General features: G+C 41.1%; 1 protein-coding gene across 1 annotated transcript in view; it reads left to right on the top strand.

Moving 5' to 3' along the window:
* Positions 1 to 20,788, top strand: part of lig1 (ligase I, DNA, ATP-dependent) — a 103,695-nt gene that overhangs the window by 57,658 nt on the left and 25,249 nt on the right. The window contains exons 18-22 of the mRNA XM_051923603.1: positions 25 to 135; positions 2,255 to 2,326; positions 2,456 to 2,600; positions 15,382 to 15,464; positions 18,275 to 18,427. Coding sequence (XP_051779563.1) covers positions 25 to 135; positions 2,255 to 2,326; positions 2,456 to 2,600; positions 15,382 to 15,464; positions 18,275 to 18,427 — 564 coding nt within the window. The remainder of the gene's footprint in view (positions 1 to 24; positions 136 to 2,254; positions 2,327 to 2,455; positions 2,601 to 15,381; positions 15,465 to 18,274; positions 18,428 to 20,788) is intronic.

Here is a 20,788-nt window from a genome sequence, read left to right as displayed (position 1 = left end):
AAACAAATCCATTTATGTTTACAGGTGAAAAAGCCAGATGTGGTCTCTTGCATTGTTGACGCTGAGGCAGTGGCTTGGGATCAGGAAAAGAAACAAATCCAGCCATTCCAAGTACTAACCACTCGTAAGAGAAAGGTATGAGAACACGCGCTGAACTTCTCAGCTTGCTTGTAACCAAAGTAATGGTAGAAAGATGGCTAATAAGCCAAATTATAATATATTATACAGTAAAGATGTCCCATATTTTGAAGTGAATATCTGATGGAAAAGTCACATGCATGTTTATGTTGGTGATCTCTATGTTCTGAACATTTATTTGCAAATATATTGACTCGGCTACTGGTTGTCACAATGGCAGCTATAAATTGTGCAAATGTTAATGTACACTTTAACACTACAGTACATTTACAACAGGGATTATGTTATCAAGTAAGAATGGGAGTTTTACCTTTGTCAGCATCGTGTCTTCATGTTTAGTTCGTGATCAGCTGTGATGCAACCTGATATTTCACATGGCCTATTCAATTTATGCAGTGGGTATAGAAAAGAATCCCCCCCCTTCGAAATATTCCCATTTTTTTTTGCTTTACAACCTTAAATGAAAACACACACACACAATATTTCTTCCCAGCTTTACTTACTCAATGCCACCTCTAACATCCAAGTGCAAGATATCACAGCTACAGTTCAGAAGAATTATAAAAAATCAAAAACAAGACCTACTGAGATTATTAAAGGATCACAAACCCCAAAATGTCAATGTCATTTTGTTGACCCACCTTTTTCTTTAATGATAGCCTTGAGTCTTTTGGGATATTTCTGTATCAGCTTTGCACACCTAGATTGAGTGAGTAATATTTGCCCACTCTTCTTTACAGAACTGTTCAAGTTTGGTCAAATTGGATGGTGAGCGTTGGTGGTCTGCTATCTTCAGATCTTTCCACAGATTTTCAATGTGATTGAGGTCTGGGCTCTGACTGGCCACACCAGGACATTCACTTTTTTCTCCTTCAGCCACTGTGTGGTCAGTTTTGCTGTGTGCTTCGGTTCGTTGTCGTGTTGAAAGGTGAACATTCTGCCCATCTTCAACTTTCTGGCAGAGGGTAGCAGGTTTTCCTCAATCCATATTTTGCCCCATCCATTTTTCCTTCTACCCTAACGAGAGCCCCCAGGCCCTGTGGCAGAGAAACACCCCCACAACAGGATGGTGCCACCTCCATGCTTTACTGTAGGTATGGTGTGTTCTGGATGGTGAGCTGCATTGGTGTACCATTTGGTATTGAGGCCATATAGTTCGATTTTGGTCTCCTCTGACCATAAGACCTTAATGTGGCCTTTCTTGAGAAGTGGCTTTTTCCTTGCGACCCTCCCGAATAAGCCACAATTGTGGAGCGCTTGTGAAATTGTTGTCACATGCACACAATGACCACTCTTTGCCATCAAATCCTGTAACTCCTTCAAAGTGGCTATTGGCCTCTTGGTAGCCTCTCTTACCAGTTTCCTCCGTGCCCTTCCATCCAGTTTGGAGGATCCAGGGAGAGTCCTAGTAGTACCAGACGCTTCTTAGTGATGGACTTGACTGAGCTCTTTGGGATTGATAAAGCCTTTGAGATGTTTTTGTCTCCTTCTCCTGCCTTATGTCTGTCCACAACTCTATCCCCGAGATTTTTTGAAAGTGGCCTGTCACCCATAGTCAGTTGTGTGCTGTCAGTTGCACTACCAAGCAAGAGAATGAATAAGCCAGGAACAGCTTCACTAATCACACTCATTACAACTGATCACAGGTGGAAGGAAGCCAGTAAATGCAATGGAAATGGTGGGCACTTACACCTGATTGAGTTTAGGGGGGGAATCATTTATTCATCTCAGTATTTCTTGTTTTTGATTTTTTAAAATTCTTCTGAACTGCTGTGATATCTTGCACTTGGATGTTAGAGATTGCATTGAGTAAGTAAAGCTGGAAAAAATATTTGTTTGTTTGTAAAGCAAAAAAATGGGAATATTTCGAAGGGGGGATCCTTTTCTATACGCACTTCAAGTGTAAGAGATTGATTACCGGCAGCCACCTACACCACTGCTCATCCTCATCTGGAAAATATATACACACCGCCGATGAAAGTGTTATAAGATTAGCAAAGCTGTGTCAATATGTAGTGTGAGAAGTGGTTTGTGTTTAATAACTGACCACATCCTTAGACGTCAAGTCTTAAGTTGCTAATTTTTTTAACCGCCTATATTGATTGTCTGTTTTCAGGATGTTGACGCATCTGAGATCAAAGTTCAAGTGTGTGTTTATGCTTTCGATCTTCTGTATCTCAATGGAGAGGTAAGCACTCAATGTCACGCTCCTCACAGCAGGTGCCAGTGTAACTCTTCTTATTATAAGAACAATCCAAAATGAATTAGTTCGCTGTTTTATGTACCAATGTATTTTTTTTTTGGTTTTTCTTTTCAGTCTTTGGTTCGCCAGCCTCTGTCCAAAAGACGTCAGCTGCTTAAAGAAAGCTTCACTGAGAAGGAGGGAGAGTTTGTGTTTGCCTGCTCCATTGACTCCGACAACACTGATGTCATCGCTGAATTCCTGGAGCAGTCTATCAAAGGTGGGCTGAAAAGAGAGCTTTGTTTTAAACACTCGGGATTACTCTGATACATGTTTTTTTTTTTTTTAATCTAAAATAGTTTGCAGTCATACAAGTTTTTCTGCAGGGAATGTACTTTTTGGTCAGCTTTCCACTTTCGCACTTTGTAAAGTGACAGTTGTCAATAATTGAGCACATATAAACTAGCAGTGTAAAAGGTATCTCAGCATCAAAATTCATGGATCCCAGTTTCAGATCTGAGCCCTGAAGCTCTTCAGTAGTGTGCCTTCAGAAAGTGTTCAGACCTTTTCACTTTTTACACGTTTTATGTTTCTGCTAAATGCTAAAATCATTTAAATTATTTTTTTTCCTTCATCAAATGACACTCAAAATGCCAGAATGACAAAGCGAAAACAGCATTTTAGAAATACTTGCAAATTTACTAAAAGTAAAAAACTGAAATATCTCATTGACACCAAAATTCAGACCCTTTGCTATGACAATTACAATTTTGGTCCGGTTCATCCCATTCAATTGATCATCATTGAGATGTTTCTACACCTTTTTTGGAGTCTGGCTATGGAAGGTTTAGTTGACTGGACATGACTAGGACAGGCCCACAGCTGAGCAAAAACCAAGCTATGAGGTTGAAGGAATTGCCTGCAGAGCTTTGAGATGGGATTGTGTTGAGGCATAGATCTAGAGAAGGCTACAGAAACCATCTGCAGCACTGTAGCCTCCCAAGAAGCACAGTGGCCTCCATAATTCTTAAATAGAAGATGTTTAGAGCAACCACAGCTCTTATTAGACTTGGCTGCCTGGCCAAACTGAGCAATCTGGGAAGAAGGGCTTTGGTAAGAGAAGTGACAGAGAACCTGATGGTCACTGTGGCTGAGCTCCAGAAAACCTGTGTGGAGACGGGAGAAAATTCCAGAAGGACAACAACCTCTTCAGCACTTCTAATATGTACCTGATGGTAGTTTGACCAGACGACACATGAAGGGCCGCTTGGAGATTGCAAAAAGTCTCCTAAGGGACTCTCACATTATGAGAAACTCTGGTCTGATGAAACCAAGATTGAACTGTTTGGCTTTAATTCTAAGTATCACATCTGAACCCAGGTACCACTCATTACCTGCGCAATACCATTCTATAAGTAAAGCCTAGTGGTGACAGCATCAAGGGACTAGGAGACTTGACAGAGTTGAGGGAAAGACGAACTGAGCAAAGTACAGAACTATCCTTAATGTGCTCTGGACCAAATTTTCACCTTCCAGCAGGACAGTGACGCAAAACACAAAGCAAAGACAACACAGGAGGAACTTAGGGATAACTCTGTAAATGTTCTTGAGTGGTCCAGCCAGAGCCCTGACTTGAACCTTATGAAATGTCTATGGAGAGATTTGACAAGAGCTGTCCACCGACGGTCTCTATCCAAACCAAGAGAGCTTGAGAGGATCTACAGAGAAGAATGACAGAAACTCCCCAAACCCGGGTTTGCAAAGCAGTTACGCTTCATACCCAAGAAAACTTTAGGCTGTCGTCTTCTTCGTCTGCTCCTATTGGGGGTTGCCACAGCGGATCATCATCTTCCATATCTTTCTGCTCTCTGCATTTTGCTCCTTCACACCCACCACCTGCATGTCCTCTCTCACCACATCCATAAACCTCCTCTTAGGCCTTCATTTTTTCCTCTTGCCTGGCAGCTCTTTCCTTAACATCCTTCACCCAATATACCCCTCATCTCTCCTCTGCACATGTCCAAACCAATGCAATTTCGCCTTTCTGACTTTGTCTCCCAACCTGAGCTGACCCTCTAATGTCCTTATTTCTAATCCTGTCCATCCTCGTCACACCCAATGCAAATTAATATCTTTAACTCTGCCACCTCCAGCTCTGTCTTCTGCTTTCTGGTCAGTGCCGCCGTCTCCAGCCCATATAATATAGCTGGTCTCACTACCGTCCTGTAGACCTTCCCTTTCACTCTTGCTGATACCAGTCTGTCACATATCACTCCTGATACACTTCTCCACCCATTCCACCCTGCCTGCACTCTCTTCTTCACTTCTCTTCCACAATCCCCATTACTCTGTACTGTTGATCCCAAGTATTTAAACTCATCCACCTTCGCCAACTCTCCTCCCTCATCCTCACCATTCCGCTGACCTCCCTCTCATTCACACACATGTATTCTGTCTTGGTGGTCCTACTGACCTTCATTCCTCTCCTCTCATATCTCCACCTCTCCAGGGTCTTCTCAACCTGCAGATCACAATGTCCTCAGCAAACATCACAGTCCACAGGGACTCCTGTCTAATTTTGTCTGTCAACCTGTCCATCACCATTGCAAATAAGAAAGGGCTCAGAGCCGATCCTTGATGTAATCCCACCTCCGTCACTCCTACAGCAGACCTCACCACTGTCACACTTCCCTCGTACATATCCTGTACCACCACCCTTACATACTTCTCTTCCAGTTCTGACTTCCTCATACAATACCACAACCCCCCTCGAGGCACCCTGTCATATGCTTTCTCCAGGTCCACAAAGACACAATGCAACTTCTTCTGGACTTCTCTAAACTTCTCCATCAACATCCTCAGAGCAAACATTGCATATGTGGTGGTCTTTCGTGGTATGAAACCATCCTGCTGCTCACTAATCATCACCTCACTTCTTAACTGAGCTTCCACTACTCTTTCCCATAACTTCATGCTGTGGCTCATCAATTTTATCCCCCTGTAGTTACTGCAGTCCTGCACATCCCCCTTATTCTTAAATATCGGCACCAGTACACTTCTTCTCCACTCCTCAGGCATCCTCTCACTTTCCAAGATTCCATTAAACAATCTGGTTAAAAACTCCACTGCCATCTCTCCTAAACACCTCCATGCTTCCACAGGTATGTCCAGCTGGACCAACGGCCTTTCCATTCTTCATCCTCTTCCTCACTGTCTTTACTTTCTCCTTGCTAATCCTTTGTACTTCCTGATTCACTATCTCCACATCATCCAACCTTCTCTATCTCTCATTCTCTTCATTCATCTGCCAAAGGTGCTGTGGACACTTTTTGTGACTGAAGACAGAGAAGAAAATTAAAATTAGTAAAAACCTTTTATTGATACATACCAGACAAGGGTAAAATGACAGAGAAACACAGTCCTAGGACACCGCACTTCATCTGCCTCGAGCACAGATATCCTTGCTCTTTTATACCTTTCTAGTCTCCTGATCGTTGACCACGTAAGCAATAAAAATAGCGTCCTGACTCATTTTGTATTATTCCAATTGGTAAAGTCCTTACCCTAAAGGTATATTTTCTTGTCACACACATCATTAAAAGAAAACTTCCAGAAAGTATACATGCTTTTTGTCACGTACGCAAAACACAAACAAGTTTGATCATTCTGTTCTATTTTCTGTACTTACACACATACATTTTGTTCAATTACATCATTTTATGTTTTTACACTCCTCCCTTTTTGAACAAAATGATGTGGGCAATATATAATTAAATTGAAATGGTTGATGAAGGGGAAGGGGGGGGGGGGAGAAGGGGATGGGGAGGAGAAAATGGAAGAAGCTATACGAGACATGTGCTCCTCATGTAGCATATATGCCCTTTCCATAGAGGCGGTAAAGTACTTAGATAGAGATCACCACCCATCCTTGGGTAGCCTGAGAGGGTGCGGGTAACAGTCAACAGAAAAAGTATTTTTAAGATAGCCATTTCTTGCAATGTGATGTGTGGATCCAGGCAGGCAGTCCTTCAACTTTCACGGCATGTGGTGTGGATAGAAGAATTTGGAATGGTCCTCTCCACCTAGGCTAATGCCAGTGTTTCCTCCGAGTATCTCGAACCAGGATCCAGGTGCCCAAGGGAATTGGTAAATCCTTGGAAAGGGGGCTGGTCCTCCAGGCTTGATTAACCTGCTGGTGGATTTCCTTCAACGAGGTTCGCAAACCTGCAAGACTAGAGAGAAGATCATTGTCCACAGTATGCAAATTCACATTTCCTACAACCATGCCAATGGGCATGGGACGTCCGGTCAGAATCTCAAACGGCGATAGTCCCAGTTGTCGGTGTGTCCGTCCCCTTAGTCCCATTAAAGCTAAGGGTAGTGCATCCGGCCATGATAAATTAGTTTGTTCACAAATTTTTGCGAGTTTAGCTTTTAAAGTGCCATTGCATCGTTCTACGATGCCTCCGCTTTGGGGATGGTATTTACAATAATGGTGCACATTAATTTGGAGCCAGGTGGTTAATTCATTTATAACGGAGTTCACAAAATGAGTGCCATTATCTGTTTGTAACTTTTGAGGGATACCCCATCTTGGAATAATCTCTTTAATTAGTGCTTTAGCTACTGTTTTGGCATCGTTGTGTTTTGAAGGGAAAGCCTCTACCCATCGGGAGAACACATCGACAATCACAAGACAATATCGGTACCCTTTAGACGGGGTTAGTTCAATGAAATCCATTTGGAGGTGTTCAAACGGACCCATTGGATTAGGGGTAACGGCGGGACTTACCTGGGTACCTTTTCCCACATTAAACTTTTGACATATTGCACAGCGTCTGCAAAATTGCTCTGCATATGTAGAGAAACCTACAGCTTCCCAATGTTTTTCAACATCTCGAACCATTGCATCTCTACCTGCGTGATCGAGGCCATGGGCGATTTTTGCCATTCCTGGGAAAGAGGCTTTTGGGAGAAAAGGTTTGTTAGTGTGTTTATGAGTCCAGACTCCATCAGAAAGGGACCCTTCTTTGGACCATTTTCTCCTTTCGATATCCGTGGCTGCACTCTGTAAAGAAATAATTTGATTATCAGGGTCCTGGTCATTTCTCTGTTGGAATAAAGAAATTGGTGTGTTATTATATGCAGCCTCTTTAGCAAAGTGGTCAGCTAATTCATTTCCTTTGCTAACAGGATCCTGTTTTCCTGTGTGAGCTTGACATTTAACAATCGCTAGCTTCGATGGTTTGGTTATAGCTTCTAAAAGGGATTCGATCAATTTCTGATGTTGGATGGGTTTGCCAGTACTGGTCTTAAATCCCCTTAGTTTCCATAGTGCTCCATGATCATGGCAGACTCCAAAAGCATACCTGGAATCCGTATAAATTGTTACGATCTTCCCTTCGGACAGCTGACATGCTCGAGTGAGTGCTACGAGTTCAGCTGCTTGTGCACTCAAGCTTGATGAAATTCGATTTGCTTCCAGCAGGCGGTCCCCTTGGACCACTGCGTAACTGGTTGAGGGTGCTCCATTTTTCAATCGCAAGGAACATCCATCCACAAAAATCATTTCTCCAGTTTCTAAAGGTGTTTCCTGTAGATCTACTCTAGGTTTTACAACCTTTGCTATTTCGTCATGGCAATTATGTGGTTCTCCTTCGTTGTTAATTGGGAGAAGAGTGGCTGGATTTAAAGTGGAGCATCTTTCAATTGTAACATTTGACAAAGTACAGAGTACATTCTGATAGTGTATTGCCCTAGCAGTAGTGAGATGTGAAGTTTTGGCTTGTACTAGGATAGAATGTACAGCGTGAGGCACTTTAACTGTTAGGGGGCTCATGAGAACTACATCCGTGCTTGCTAATACAGCTTCTGTTGTTGCAGCCACAGCACGAAGACACGGAGGAAGTGCTGCGGCCACTGGATCCAGTTTTTTAGAAAAATAAGCCACCGGTCTTTGTTTATCTCCATGTTGTTGCGTCAGTACTGCATTCATAAATCCCTGCTTTTCGTCCACGAACAAAGTGAATGGACGAGAATGATCAGGCAAACCAAGCGCGGGCGCAGATAGAAGAGCAGTTTTGAGGTCACAGAGAGCCTTCTCAGCCTGTTCATTCCATTGGACCTGGCCAGAAAGGGGGATGCCAGGAGTATTAGCCAATTGTTGCAACGGCTGTGCTCTTTCAGTAAAATTTAGAACCCACTGTCTGCAGTAGCCCAGAATACCTAAAACAGACATAACCTGTTGTTTTGTGACCGGTCTAGGAAGATTTTGGATGGTTGTAATGCGATCGCTAGAGAGAGCTCTTGTATCATACGTAATGTCATGACCTAGATATTTTACAGTTGTTTTGATTAGCTGCAGCTTAACTTTAGAAACTTTATGGCCATTGTCCCCCAAAAACAGCAACAATTTCTGGGTATCTTTTGTACAATCTTCTTCCGTAGCGCTACATATCATTATGTCATCTACATACTGTATCAATGTACTACCTCTTTCCGGCCAAAAGCCTTCTAAATTTTGGGCAAGAGCTTGTTCATATACACAAGGGGCTTCAGTGTATCCCTGAGGCATGACGGTCCATGTCCAACGGCGGTACCGCGTTTGACGAGATCGGAATGTACGGCGGAGATGCCAGCCTCTGCTTCGGGAGACAGAGGATATTGGTCACGGTGCGGGCGGAAGGAGGATTTCGGGTGGATCACCAGAGGCTCACAATGGGCTATCCTTCCATAATCATTCTTTCCCTGGGACCATAGTGAATCAGGGAGCATAGAGAGCCAAGAAGGGAAAGTGGTTTGCAATGAACAAGCAAAAGAGGAAGGACGGCACAAAGCGCGATGTACTAAAAAATCAGTTTGAAACACCACTTTAGTTATTAAACGGTCAGGAGTATCAAAAATACCTGGAGTAACTTGTAACCAGTCTGTTCTTTCAAGGCATTTTTCTACCCATGGTCCTATTTCCCCCCATTTAACAGTGCGTGATTTAGCTAAGGAAATATGAGGCACTGTGCCGCCAAGATAATATATATGTTGTGAGCATGTAAGATGAACAGAAGCAGCTGCCTTTGTGGATGAAATAAAAACACAGGAGATGTGAAGGTTTTCGGGGCAAGCACCAGAAGTAAGGAAAGATTCTAGCCAGGGGGTGTCTACTTCTATAGGGAAGTATTGGGCAGTACAGTGTAAAATGTCAGGGGCCTGTAAATTGGGAAAGAGACAAGGGGAAAAAAAGTGTAGGGCTTTGAGGAGAATGGTGTGTGGGGAAATGTCTAAAGTCCAAGCTGCAAAAGAGGGTTTGGGGTAAGGGGCAATTTGACACAACAACTTGGGGGTTGAACAGAAAAAACCTTTGTCAGTCATAGAAATAGAAAGAGAAAGTTTTGTCATGAGATCTCTTCCTAAAAGGTTAACTGGACAGAGCTGATTCAAAAGAAAACGATGCAGTAAGGTATGTCCGCCAGGACGTGACTGGACTTGAAGAGGTTTTGATACTTGAAGAAGGTGAGGTTGTCCAGAAGCAGTAAGCACAGTAACAGTCTCGTTCGAGGCAGGGACCTTTGCCAGCGAGAGGGTAGATCGAGTGGCACCAGTATCGATTAAGAAAATAGTCTCAGTGCCATCAACGAACAATGTCAGTAAAGGATCAGTCTCTGAATTATGGGTGAGCAAAGGTAGTTGAAAAGAGTGGCTGGAGGTCCCTGCGTTTTCCTATGGCCAGTATTGTTGGTCAGGGGTGTCAGAAAAAACAGGTGGAATAAGGGGAGGTGGGGGCTGTTGCTGTCTGTGAGGGCACTCCCGACGAAAATGTCCAGTTTCACCACAGGCGTAGCAAGAGTAGGAATTAGCATTGGAATTAAAGGGAGAGGGAATAAAAGGATTCTTATTGTGGTCAACAGGAGGAGCTCTAAAACCACCTCTTCCTCGTCCCCTTCCTCTAAGGCCATATCCTCGGCCTCGGTCAGGAGTATTCCTGGTATAATAGTTCATCTGTGCTGCCAATAATTTGGCATGAGAGTCCGATTCCTTCTGCTTAGTTTGTTTTTCGGCATGTTCAGCATGTCGTTTGACTTCATCAAACGTGGCACTTTCCCACTCAATACAGGAAGTGCGGACCTTGTTTTGTATATCAAGGCGCAAACCGGAAACAAAAGGTGGAACTGCAGCTCGAGTGCGGTCATCAACATTTTCCAAGCCCGAGTGATTAGCCATAAGGTCTTGAATCCTATGTGCCCATTCATCAACCGTCTCGTCTCTCTTTTGTTTTGCAGCAGAAATAAGGGACCAGTCCGTTCCTTTTTTATATTTTTCTGCAATATTTTGTCTCAACGCCTCCCATTGTGGGTTAAATTCGCCTTCTCCACCTATCCCCTGTCCTCGAGTTAAAGCTGGGTTCCATACCCATGGAACGTCATTGCGGACACCCCTGCTAACAGTGGCCCATGTGGTCCCAAGCTTTCGACGAAGTACCTGGGTCCATTCAGCAGCGTTAGGCTTATACATGCTATCTAACTGATCAAGTTGTTCAACAAATTTTAGTCCTCCTACTTCCTTTGGATCTGGAAGTGCATTCACGACATCCTTTAGTTCTTGGATGTCCCAGTTCCGATTTATCATAACTGTTGTGGGATTTTGGGGTCCGGCTGGATGGGCAGGGTTATAATGGGGATTGGGAACTTCTATTAAAGGGCAAGTAAGTAAAGGTGAAGGATCAGAAGAGAAAAAAGTTGGAGCTGGTTTGTGAGTGGAGGTTTGACTTCGAGTGCATTTGGAGACGGGGGTTTGTCTAGTACAGGGTGGGTCATCACGATGGGTAGAGGGGTCATAGTGATCTGTGCCTGGGGGATCATCAGGGGAAACTTCTGCCAGTTGTAGTGCAGGGGGGGCAGTCGGAATGGGGGATAGAGGAGGGGATAATGGAGGTGCCTGAGGTTGGTACTGAGGAGGGGAAAAAATAATAGGATAAAGGGGGTCTTTATTTGGATTATTCTTCCTTTTCCTCCCATCTGCCTGTGGTTCAGTGCCTGTCTGAACTTTCTGTAATGTAATTAGTAATTCCTCTTTCTCCTTTTTAGCCTTTCCCTCATTTGCCCGCAACAATTCATTCTGTTTCTGCACTGCTTCTAAATTTCTGTCTTTTATTACTAATTCCCATCTATCGAACATATCCATTCGATACGGTCCACTATTATAACAACCCTGCTTATTCCTACACAGGATCTTCCTGACTTCCTGTATTTCACTTGCATCTCCTGTCCCCTCTATCGGCCAACGCCCACCACTCTGTCTATTCCATTTCTTACATGCCTTCTTGAAATCTAAACCTGTCTTCTTTTCTATAAATTTCCTAGGAGACCCATTTTTACGGGGCGTCTGTTGATCCTCCGAAAATAATTCTTCCAGCATTAATGATTTTGATCCCCCTGTGCGGCGATTAACAGGCTTACTGTTATAAGTTCCCATTATGTCCCCTTGCCCTCCCAGGTCCTGTATTTAATTTTCCAACTATATACTGATTCGCCTAATCCCTTGTACGTATGAATCAGCGAGGTATTAAGTGTGCCACTCACTGTTCCCTTACTGTTCCCTTCTTTTTTCCCAAGGGGAGACACCTAACTATCGGTCCTGTCCCAGTTCCCAGGAGAACACGGTATTGTTGCTATTAGTATGTAGATTTATTTATTCCGTCCTAACAGCAATCCTGCAATCTGTGCTCTTTTTCTGTTTATATTTCCATACATATATATACCACCCCGTTACTCGTCCCGTTAGCCTGTCCGCTCACATCCCCGGATTCCAGCTCAGGTGACTTCGTGTCCGATTCGGTTCAGCAGAATACTACATCAATACATCCAGCCGAGTCTAGGATATGGGTGAGGCCAGTATCCTTTCGTCAGACCTTTCGTATGCGTCAAACTGCTTGGGTCAAGTCTCCATCACCTTAAGCAACCCGTTGAGATATGAATATGACTAGACGGTCAACAGGAAACTCACCCTCCCGTAATTTAGAAAATAAAAAATGTTCGGAAATTCCCCGGTGCTTACCCCAGCCTGGAAGTGTGCAAGCTCTGTCTGGAAATCCGTTCAGTCACCATGGATGTAGCAAAGAGGAGACCAGGGGCTCCTCACGCAAGAACTGTTTCAGGACAGGGCAGTCCTAACTTTTGCCGGAGCTGCATGCTCTGCTGCCGGAGCGCTCAAGTTGACGGCAGTCCGCTGGTAAGACGGATCACTGAAATGGTCTCGCTGGAGGAGTCGACCGGCCGTCTCTTGCCCCACGTCCGGGCGCCAAAACTGTGGACACTTTTTGTGACTGAAGACAGAGAAGAAAATTAAAATTAGTAAAAACCTTTTATTGATACATACCAGACAAGGGTAAAATGACAGAGAAACACAGTCCTAGGACACCGCACTTCATCTGCCTCGAGCACAGATATCCTTGCTCTTTTATACCTTTCTAGTCTCCTGATCGTTGACCACGTAAGCAATAAAAATAGTGTCCTGACTCATTTTGTATTATTCCAATTGGTAAAGTCCTTACCCTAAAGGTATATTTTCTTGTCACACACATCATTAAAAGAAAACTTCCAGAAAGTATACATGCTTTTTGTCACGTACGCAAAACACAAACAAGTTTGATCATTCTGTTCTATTTTCTGTACTTACACACATACATTTTGTTCAATTACATCATTTTATGTTTTTACAGTGCTTCAACAAAGTACTGAGTAAAGAGTCTGAATACTTGTGTCAATAGGATATTTCAGTTCTTTATTTTTCAAAGATTTGCAAAAATGCCTACATTTCTACTTTCACTTTGTCACTCTGGAGTATCGAATGTTGTTTGATAAGGAAAGAAAAAAATGACTTTGAATGATTTTAGCAAAAGTAAAAAGTGGAGGAGTCTGAATAGTTTCTGAGGAGACTGTATGAGTGTTCTTCCTTATTCTTCTCTCCCCTGGTTTCCTTATCCACTTTGCAAAGTCACACCAATAAAGGGGATTCTGTTTTTATTGATCAGGCCATTGACTGGCAACCAATTTGAATTTTATTCCTCTCTTGCTAATGGTCTGTCTGTCACAACCTTGCATTTTACATTCAAGCATGAACAAATAAGTGAAATACTAATATTATACAGATTTTCTATCTGATAGGTTAATATTTTATGCTTTACAAGTATTTATTGGTTGCATCATCGGTACAGTTTTTGTTTTTTTCTTTTTTTGGCTTATTTATTTAGAGTTCAACGTCTTATGGTCCATTCTTTAGAACATTAGAACACTCTAGACGAGAACAGGCCATTCAGCCCAACAAAGCTCGCCAGTCCTATCCACTTATTTCTTCCAAAAAAACATGGAGTCGAGTTTTGAAAGTCCCTAACGTCTTACTGTCTACCACACTGCTTTGGTACTGTGAATGTTTACATGGACTGCTTACAGAGCCCAAGTTATCAGCAGCCATAAAAGTCTTTTCAGTAGGCTATCATGGTCTCTATGAGCCATTTTCAACACCCTTTAATTTTGGGAATTCATCGTTGTGTCTCTTTATAGATGAAAACAATAGAGAGATTGATGTGGCTGTAATAAAAAAAAAGCCTTGCATGCTTCACATAATGCATAAGCCCCAAAGTGAGACACTCGATTCAAAGTGATGCGGTGGTCTGTGTGATCTCTGAGTGTCATTGTTCAGTTGGTCAGTCTCTGCATCAGAAACAGAATTGGCACACAATTGCTCACAGTTGAGGACATTTACCTGTTTGGGTGTCAAAGCAAGTGCTCCAGCATCATTGGGGACCCCAGCCACCCACCCGGTACATCATTTATTTAAGCTGCTCCCATTTGGGAAATGATACAGGACTATCCATGCATGCACAACAAGATGGCTTCCTACACAGAGGTCTTAAACTTCTGAATACTTTATCACGTTAATGAACCTCTCTTATGTGCAATATTGTAATGTTATGTTGTAATGTGTGCTGTATTTTTAAGTTGAATAAATTCTAGAATGTTGGAGACACTGATTACACTGTAGCTTTTCTTTTTTTCTCCACCTTTTAGCATTTAGTTATATTTATTGTTTAAGGAAAGCTCAGGGAATGCAATTGTAGTCTCATTGATTGCTGTCCTCAGTGACACAATGACAATAAAAAGTCATCCTATCTTGTCTTATCTTTCTGGGTCTTTCCTGCTACAAACCTGAAGAAATTGTCATTTGACAGACTGAGGAGATCGTTCCTCCATCACACTATGCGACTCTTCAATTCCACCCGGGGGGGGATGGGGGGGTAAACGTTAACATTATTCAAAGTTATTGTCTGTTTTTAACTGCATTTTTATTACTCTTTAATTTTATATTGTTTTTGTATCAGCATGCTGCTGCTGGAGTATGGGAATTTCCCCTTGGGAATTTCCCCTTGGGATTAGGAATAGGGATTAATAGGGTGTTGTACCGTGTTAGCCATTATGAATGTATTAATCCCATAGGATTAATAAAGTTTATCTATCTCTCTATCTGTGCCTTTCACATATCTCTCTATCTCTCTATCTGTGCCTTTCACATATCTATCTATCTATCTATCTATCTATCTATCTATCTATCTATCTATCTATCTATCTATCTATCTATCTATCTATCTATCTATCTATCTATCTATCTATCTATCTATCTATCTATCTATCTATCTATCTATCTATTATATAGTGCCTTTATCTATCTATCTATCTATCTATCTATCTATCTATCTATCTATCTATCTATCTATCTATCTATCTATCTATCTATCTATCTATCTATCTATCTATCTATCTATCTATCTATCTATCTATCTATCTATCTATCTATCTATCTATCTATCTAATAGTGCCTTTCATATCTATCTATCTATCTATCTATCTATCTATCTAATAGTGCCTTTCATATCTATCTATCCTATCTATCTATCTATCCTATCTATCTAAATTTTGTTGGTGTTTTCACTTTTTCCAAAGTGCTTTTACTCTTTCTGGTGTGCATATGTCAAGGGAGCGCCTTGTTTCAATATCTTCTGCTGTATATTTCAGATTCCTGTGAAGGGCTAATGGTGAAAACCCTGGAAAAAGATGCCACCTATGAAATTGCCAAAAGATCACACAACTGGCTGAAGGTGTTTTATTTTACATCTGATTTATAATTTTATATGCAAGAGCAATGCTTCTTATTTTATTTATTTGTTTATAATAATACGAGGGATGTTTTAAAAGTTTCCGCACTTTTTTTTTTTTTAAACTCTGTTTATTAAGAATTTCAAAAACAAATTACATCACTTTTCTACGCAGTCACTTTCCTTTGCGATGCAATTTTCCCAGCGTTGTACCATGTGAACGCTGAAGTCGAAAAACAACGGGAAAAACATCAATTTAAAATAAAAAGCAATTGCTTTATTCTTGGTGAGTTAAAAAAAAAACTGAGAGACTGTCCCAAACACTCCCCCTGCCTCCTGCTCAGTCAACTGATTTGGGTTCAGACAGACTACTGTAAAAGAAAAAATGTTCTCTCTTTTATCACCTAGCTTGTTCATTAGCCAAAGAGAGAACAGAAAAAAAAACATAGCAGTTCATTTTGAGGTCATACATACTGTAGATTACAGTTCCATCCTGATTTATGACATGCAGGAGTATACCAACACAAAGAGCCACCAGGCACTTACATTCCTAAGGAATATGCCCTTCTCCTTATACTATACACACACAAGACCAATTTAAGCAGTTTCTTATAGTTCATTACACTAGTTATAAAGAGATTACATTCTTATAGTTTTAATATTTTCATTAGATTATATTTGTTTGGTTAGATTAATAATCCTTATTTATTAATTCATAAGTGACATGTTTTCTTATAATATTAAACAAGAGTAAAGAAACAATCACATTGATTTATAATATCACAGGATGTTCTGTTAGTATCAAGAGGTCAGCATTTTCTCATAAAAGAATGTAAGTTAATCATATAATTCTGTGCACAAGCTTAATTCTTTTTCTACCTAAATGAAGAACAAATTCATATAGAAGTAATAAATCATATAGCTCTCTGCCGCATGATTAATACAAAATACAGTCATTGGTATTTGTGAGTTAAATACTTATAGTCATCTGTGGTGGGCTGGCGCCCTGCCCGGGGTCTTCTTCCTGCCTTGCGCCCTATGTTGGCTGGGATTGGCTCCAGCAGACCCCCGTGACCCTGTAGGTAGGATATAGCAGGTTGGATAATGGATGGATGGATACTTATAATCATTACAGTTAATAATGTTTTTTCTTTCTCAACCAACTTTTTAATGCCATGGTTGAGCACGTAGCCACTGATACACCACTGCTTTCACAACAGGGTTCTTTCTTCATTCCTCGTTGTCATGGCAGTAGCTGGATGTCCGGAGCACTCTGCATCCATCACACTAGTACGGCCATTTTCGAACATTTCAGTGCACTCATAGAAGACTCTTTGAGAGATGAATTTGTGCTTCAGGCACACCTCTGCCCACGAAAAGAGTTTAACAGAATGCTGTTCCTCAGGGTGACATCTCTTATACTAAAATGCAAGGGCAGCTGGCTTGCCAGACAGAAATAGTCACATGACACTCTCAGACATGACCAATCACTACTCCTCCTACCTTCACCGCTTCCAAACAAAATATGAAAGTGCAGAAAATTTTTGAACGTCCCACGTACATTATATTTATGTAGAGGTTGCAGAACTGAAAAATAACACTGGTCTACAAAAAATATTTTTTTATTTTTTTTTTTACAGGAACGTAAAACGTCAGATTTTTGAGTTGCACATTATTCATGTTTTGACACTTTTGAATATCAGTATAATATATCAACATGATATCTGGAGTTTGGACTCTGTCCCGCCAAAATTGTTTTGATGTGTTTATTCTGAAAACAAACCAGAAGACAATACCAGAGACGCGTTAAAACATGTTTATGTCAATTTACCTAATTGTAAAAGCGGGGTCCGCATGCTCAAATATGTTGGAGGCACTTGCTTTTGCACTTGTACTGCACATCCGTCTCTCTTTGCAAGAACTAACAGTAGTCGCCCGTCATGCTCGGAGTGAATTTTCCCTGATTTCCGTTTTCCATCACCTTTATATCTTGATGAGGTCTTTCCCCATGCTTATTGCAGACATCGCCCAGATTTGGTGGAAAAAACTCGAAATGAGAATGTAAAAAATGCATCTTCAGTGACATTCGGAGAGTGTTTGCGGAGAGAGTGTTAACCTTGTCGAGAGGTTTACTTACCGTAGCAGTGACATTCATGTCTCTGGTGACTCTTCCTATGAAGTCAGTAGACAGACTGAGACAGCATGAGTTGTCAAGAGGTCGCTGGAAAGGGGTATGTGGCGCTCCTGATATCTCTGTAAAAGGACGAAGGTCCAAGTCTTTAGAGTCCTGGTGCTTCCTGTTTGTGAGACATGGACGCTATCCAGTGACATGAGATGAAGGGTTAGGATTCCGTCCTCGTGCCTCCAAAGTACTTCTGGGTCATAATAACAGTAGGAGTCCCCAGGTTCCTTGTGAGCTCCCCCTGGCGGCAACCACGGCACCCAATAGGGTTGAGGAAACAGACTCCATATCCCATGATGCCCAGAGGGAATCCGGGGAACCATTTCCGTCCAGGGGAGCTGCCATCTAGCGTCCCGGGGGAGGCAGTGTCCTAAAAAGCGTGCCCTTCCTCCTTCTTTCTGTTCAGGGACGTCCTGGCCAGACTGAAATGCCGACCGTCCATCACACTGTGAAGATCCGAAAAATAAAATAGCAGAGCTTTTAATGATTTCTCTGATTTATTTGTGTAATTTATTGAATGCCGTCGTGTTTATTTGAATATGTGGCGTTGTCAATATCTATGCAAATCTGTTGTCTGTTTCTTTGTTTCTTCTGTTACATACAGTAATTATTGTTTTTTAATTATCCACAGCTGAAAAAAGACTATTTAGAAGGAGTTGGAGACACTTTGGATTTGGTCGTGATTGGAGCATTTCTGGGAAAAGGCAAAAGGACTGGAACCTATGGGGGCTTCCTTTTGGCTTGTTATGATGAAGAGAATGAAGAGTATCAGTCCATTTGTAAGGTGAGTTCTCTTAACACAGACTGAAAGCAAATAAGCTTCCAGTAATATATGAATTATGTATGCAAAATAAATGTTCATGTAAATCATGCAAACAAGAAACACATTTTTTTTCATATAAATTTTGTTGAATTTATTAAAAGCAAGTAACATTCCATACAAGCAAGTCAAACTTGACAAAACTAAGTTCAAACCGACCCCGAATTTATCAGACTCTTTACCAAACTAGGCCTTCACTTTGGAGGGCCATTAACTGTAGCAGTTTGCCTCTGATGAACTCGTAGTTGAGGATCAGATGATGGAATCTAACATGATAGATAGATATGAAAAGCACTATATGATAAATAGATAGATATTTATGAATTAAATAGCAGTAAACTAAAATGAGATTCAATATTTAACATATGTAACAAGTATATTCACGAACAGTTTTATCAAACGAGAATCATGTCCATGTAAGTCAGTATATGACATTCTATTATTCATATCAATTTTAATCTACACCTGTGCCCTGTCCATTCTCCTACTCTGCAATTCAAAACCCCATAAACCATATCAAACAGGCACATGATTATCCCAAATCACAACTTTGACAAAATTATTATGATGCTACACCACACTTTTTAGCCTGAATATTTTCATGTCATTTATAAAGACAAATGGATGGATGGACAGATAGATGGATAGACAGAAAACTTTTTATCCCATGGCGTCAATTTTTTTTTTTTTTTTGTCCCGCGGGGTAAATTTGTCCTTTTACCGAAGTTTCATAAATATTATAACAAACAAATACACACAAGAAGAATTAATAAAAAAAGAAGAAAACTTTTGTCTTGGATACTGATAAGGGAGCAGTCCAGAGAGGCACTATAAAGCCATACTGTTATGAAGGAGTCCCAATCGCGTGTCTTGACACACCTGCTGAAGTCCTTAATGTTAGTGTGTTATGGTCGAAATTTAACATCTCATTAAAGAAAGAAGTGTCCTCTAACAGGACAATTCAGTAATCAGGCAGGAGAAAAGCTGTTCATTGTATCTTTTAATTACTCCTCGGCAAAATGCCTTGGAAGAGAGCATTCATCAAAAGCAGTCCATTACAGCCTGGTCAAAATGGTCAGAGAAAACAAAGAATAGAGGTTCAGTTTATAAACTGTTGAATTTACGTACAGTGTCAATCAATACACAAAATTACTCTGGTTGGTTCATTGGTTTACACCCAAATGATTTATATAAAATAATAGTTTATTACTGTATATTCTATTCTGGTTCTTCTTATACCTTTGAGTTGCGCCACCACCCTTGAAATTTCTGTGCATATAACAACTGTCCATTCTCGTTTATAGGACATCTGCAGATCTCTTAGTCGCCCTTCAGTACATTTTGTATATTCCATTAACCTTTCTTCTGGTCCATTCTTTATTTACTTGACCATCTCAGTATTTTTCCTAAATCAATTCTTATATTTCAGTGTACGTTTTGTTGGTCACTTGACCTTTATCTGGTTTCTTGGTGTGCCTGAACAGGTTTCTGACATTTTTTAAGCCTCTAGATAGATAGATAGATTATTAATCCCAAGCGGAAATTCACAATCTCTATGCTATTTCTTTAAGGTGGATGCCAGGTTACCCTAAAATTATTCTCTCATAGTGTGTTCAGCATTTTCTATTATGGCAATCAATTTTGTTTTCAATCTCCCTGGTGGTCCTGTCTTGAAGTGATGTTACCAGCCCAGCACACCACACTGGCCATCACAGAGTTGTAGAAGATATGAAGAATGTCTTTAAGATAAAGAGTCTGCTCTGCCTTTTCTTCTGTAGTTCCTTAGTGTTATGAGACAAGTCCAGTCTGTCAATGATGTGGACCCCCCAAGTACTTGCAGGAGTGTACCCACCTTTTCATCCACTCCCTGGATAGTGACAGAGGCTCTTTGGTGAAGTGAAAGTCAATAAGTCGTTCCTTGGTGTGTGCGTCTGTGTATTTATTTATTTATATATCTATGTATTTATTTAAAGAGCTTTTTGCCTCATTTGTTTGCAGTTTTTATACTTTGGTATGACACACAAGCTGTTGTTCCTAAACTTTTGCAATGTTCTTGTCTAACTGAAATACACTTTACCCTTTGGCAGCTCTAACTGCTTTTGTCGAGGGTTTCAAAATAGTTGAAATGCAGCTACCAGAAAGGCTTTCCAGCAGTTCTATGACTTGTACAAAAACTTCACAATCCAAATGTCCCCTTTTTAAATAAGATGTTAGTGAAATTCAAAGGAGACAGTTCAAACAAAAATTAATTAAAAGGTTGATAATACCCATGGAGTATGGCAGGGGTGGGCAATGTGGCTACAAGTTTTCATTCCAACCCAATTT

Source organism: Erpetoichthys calabaricus, chromosome 2, assembly GCF_900747795.2.
Source record: "Erpetoichthys calabaricus chromosome 2, fErpCal1.3, whole genome shotgun sequence".
NCBI classification, from domain to species: domain Eukaryota; kingdom Metazoa; phylum Chordata; class Cladistia; order Polypteriformes; family Polypteridae; genus Erpetoichthys; species Erpetoichthys calabaricus.
This window is presented reverse-complemented; position numbering and strand designations above follow the sequence as displayed.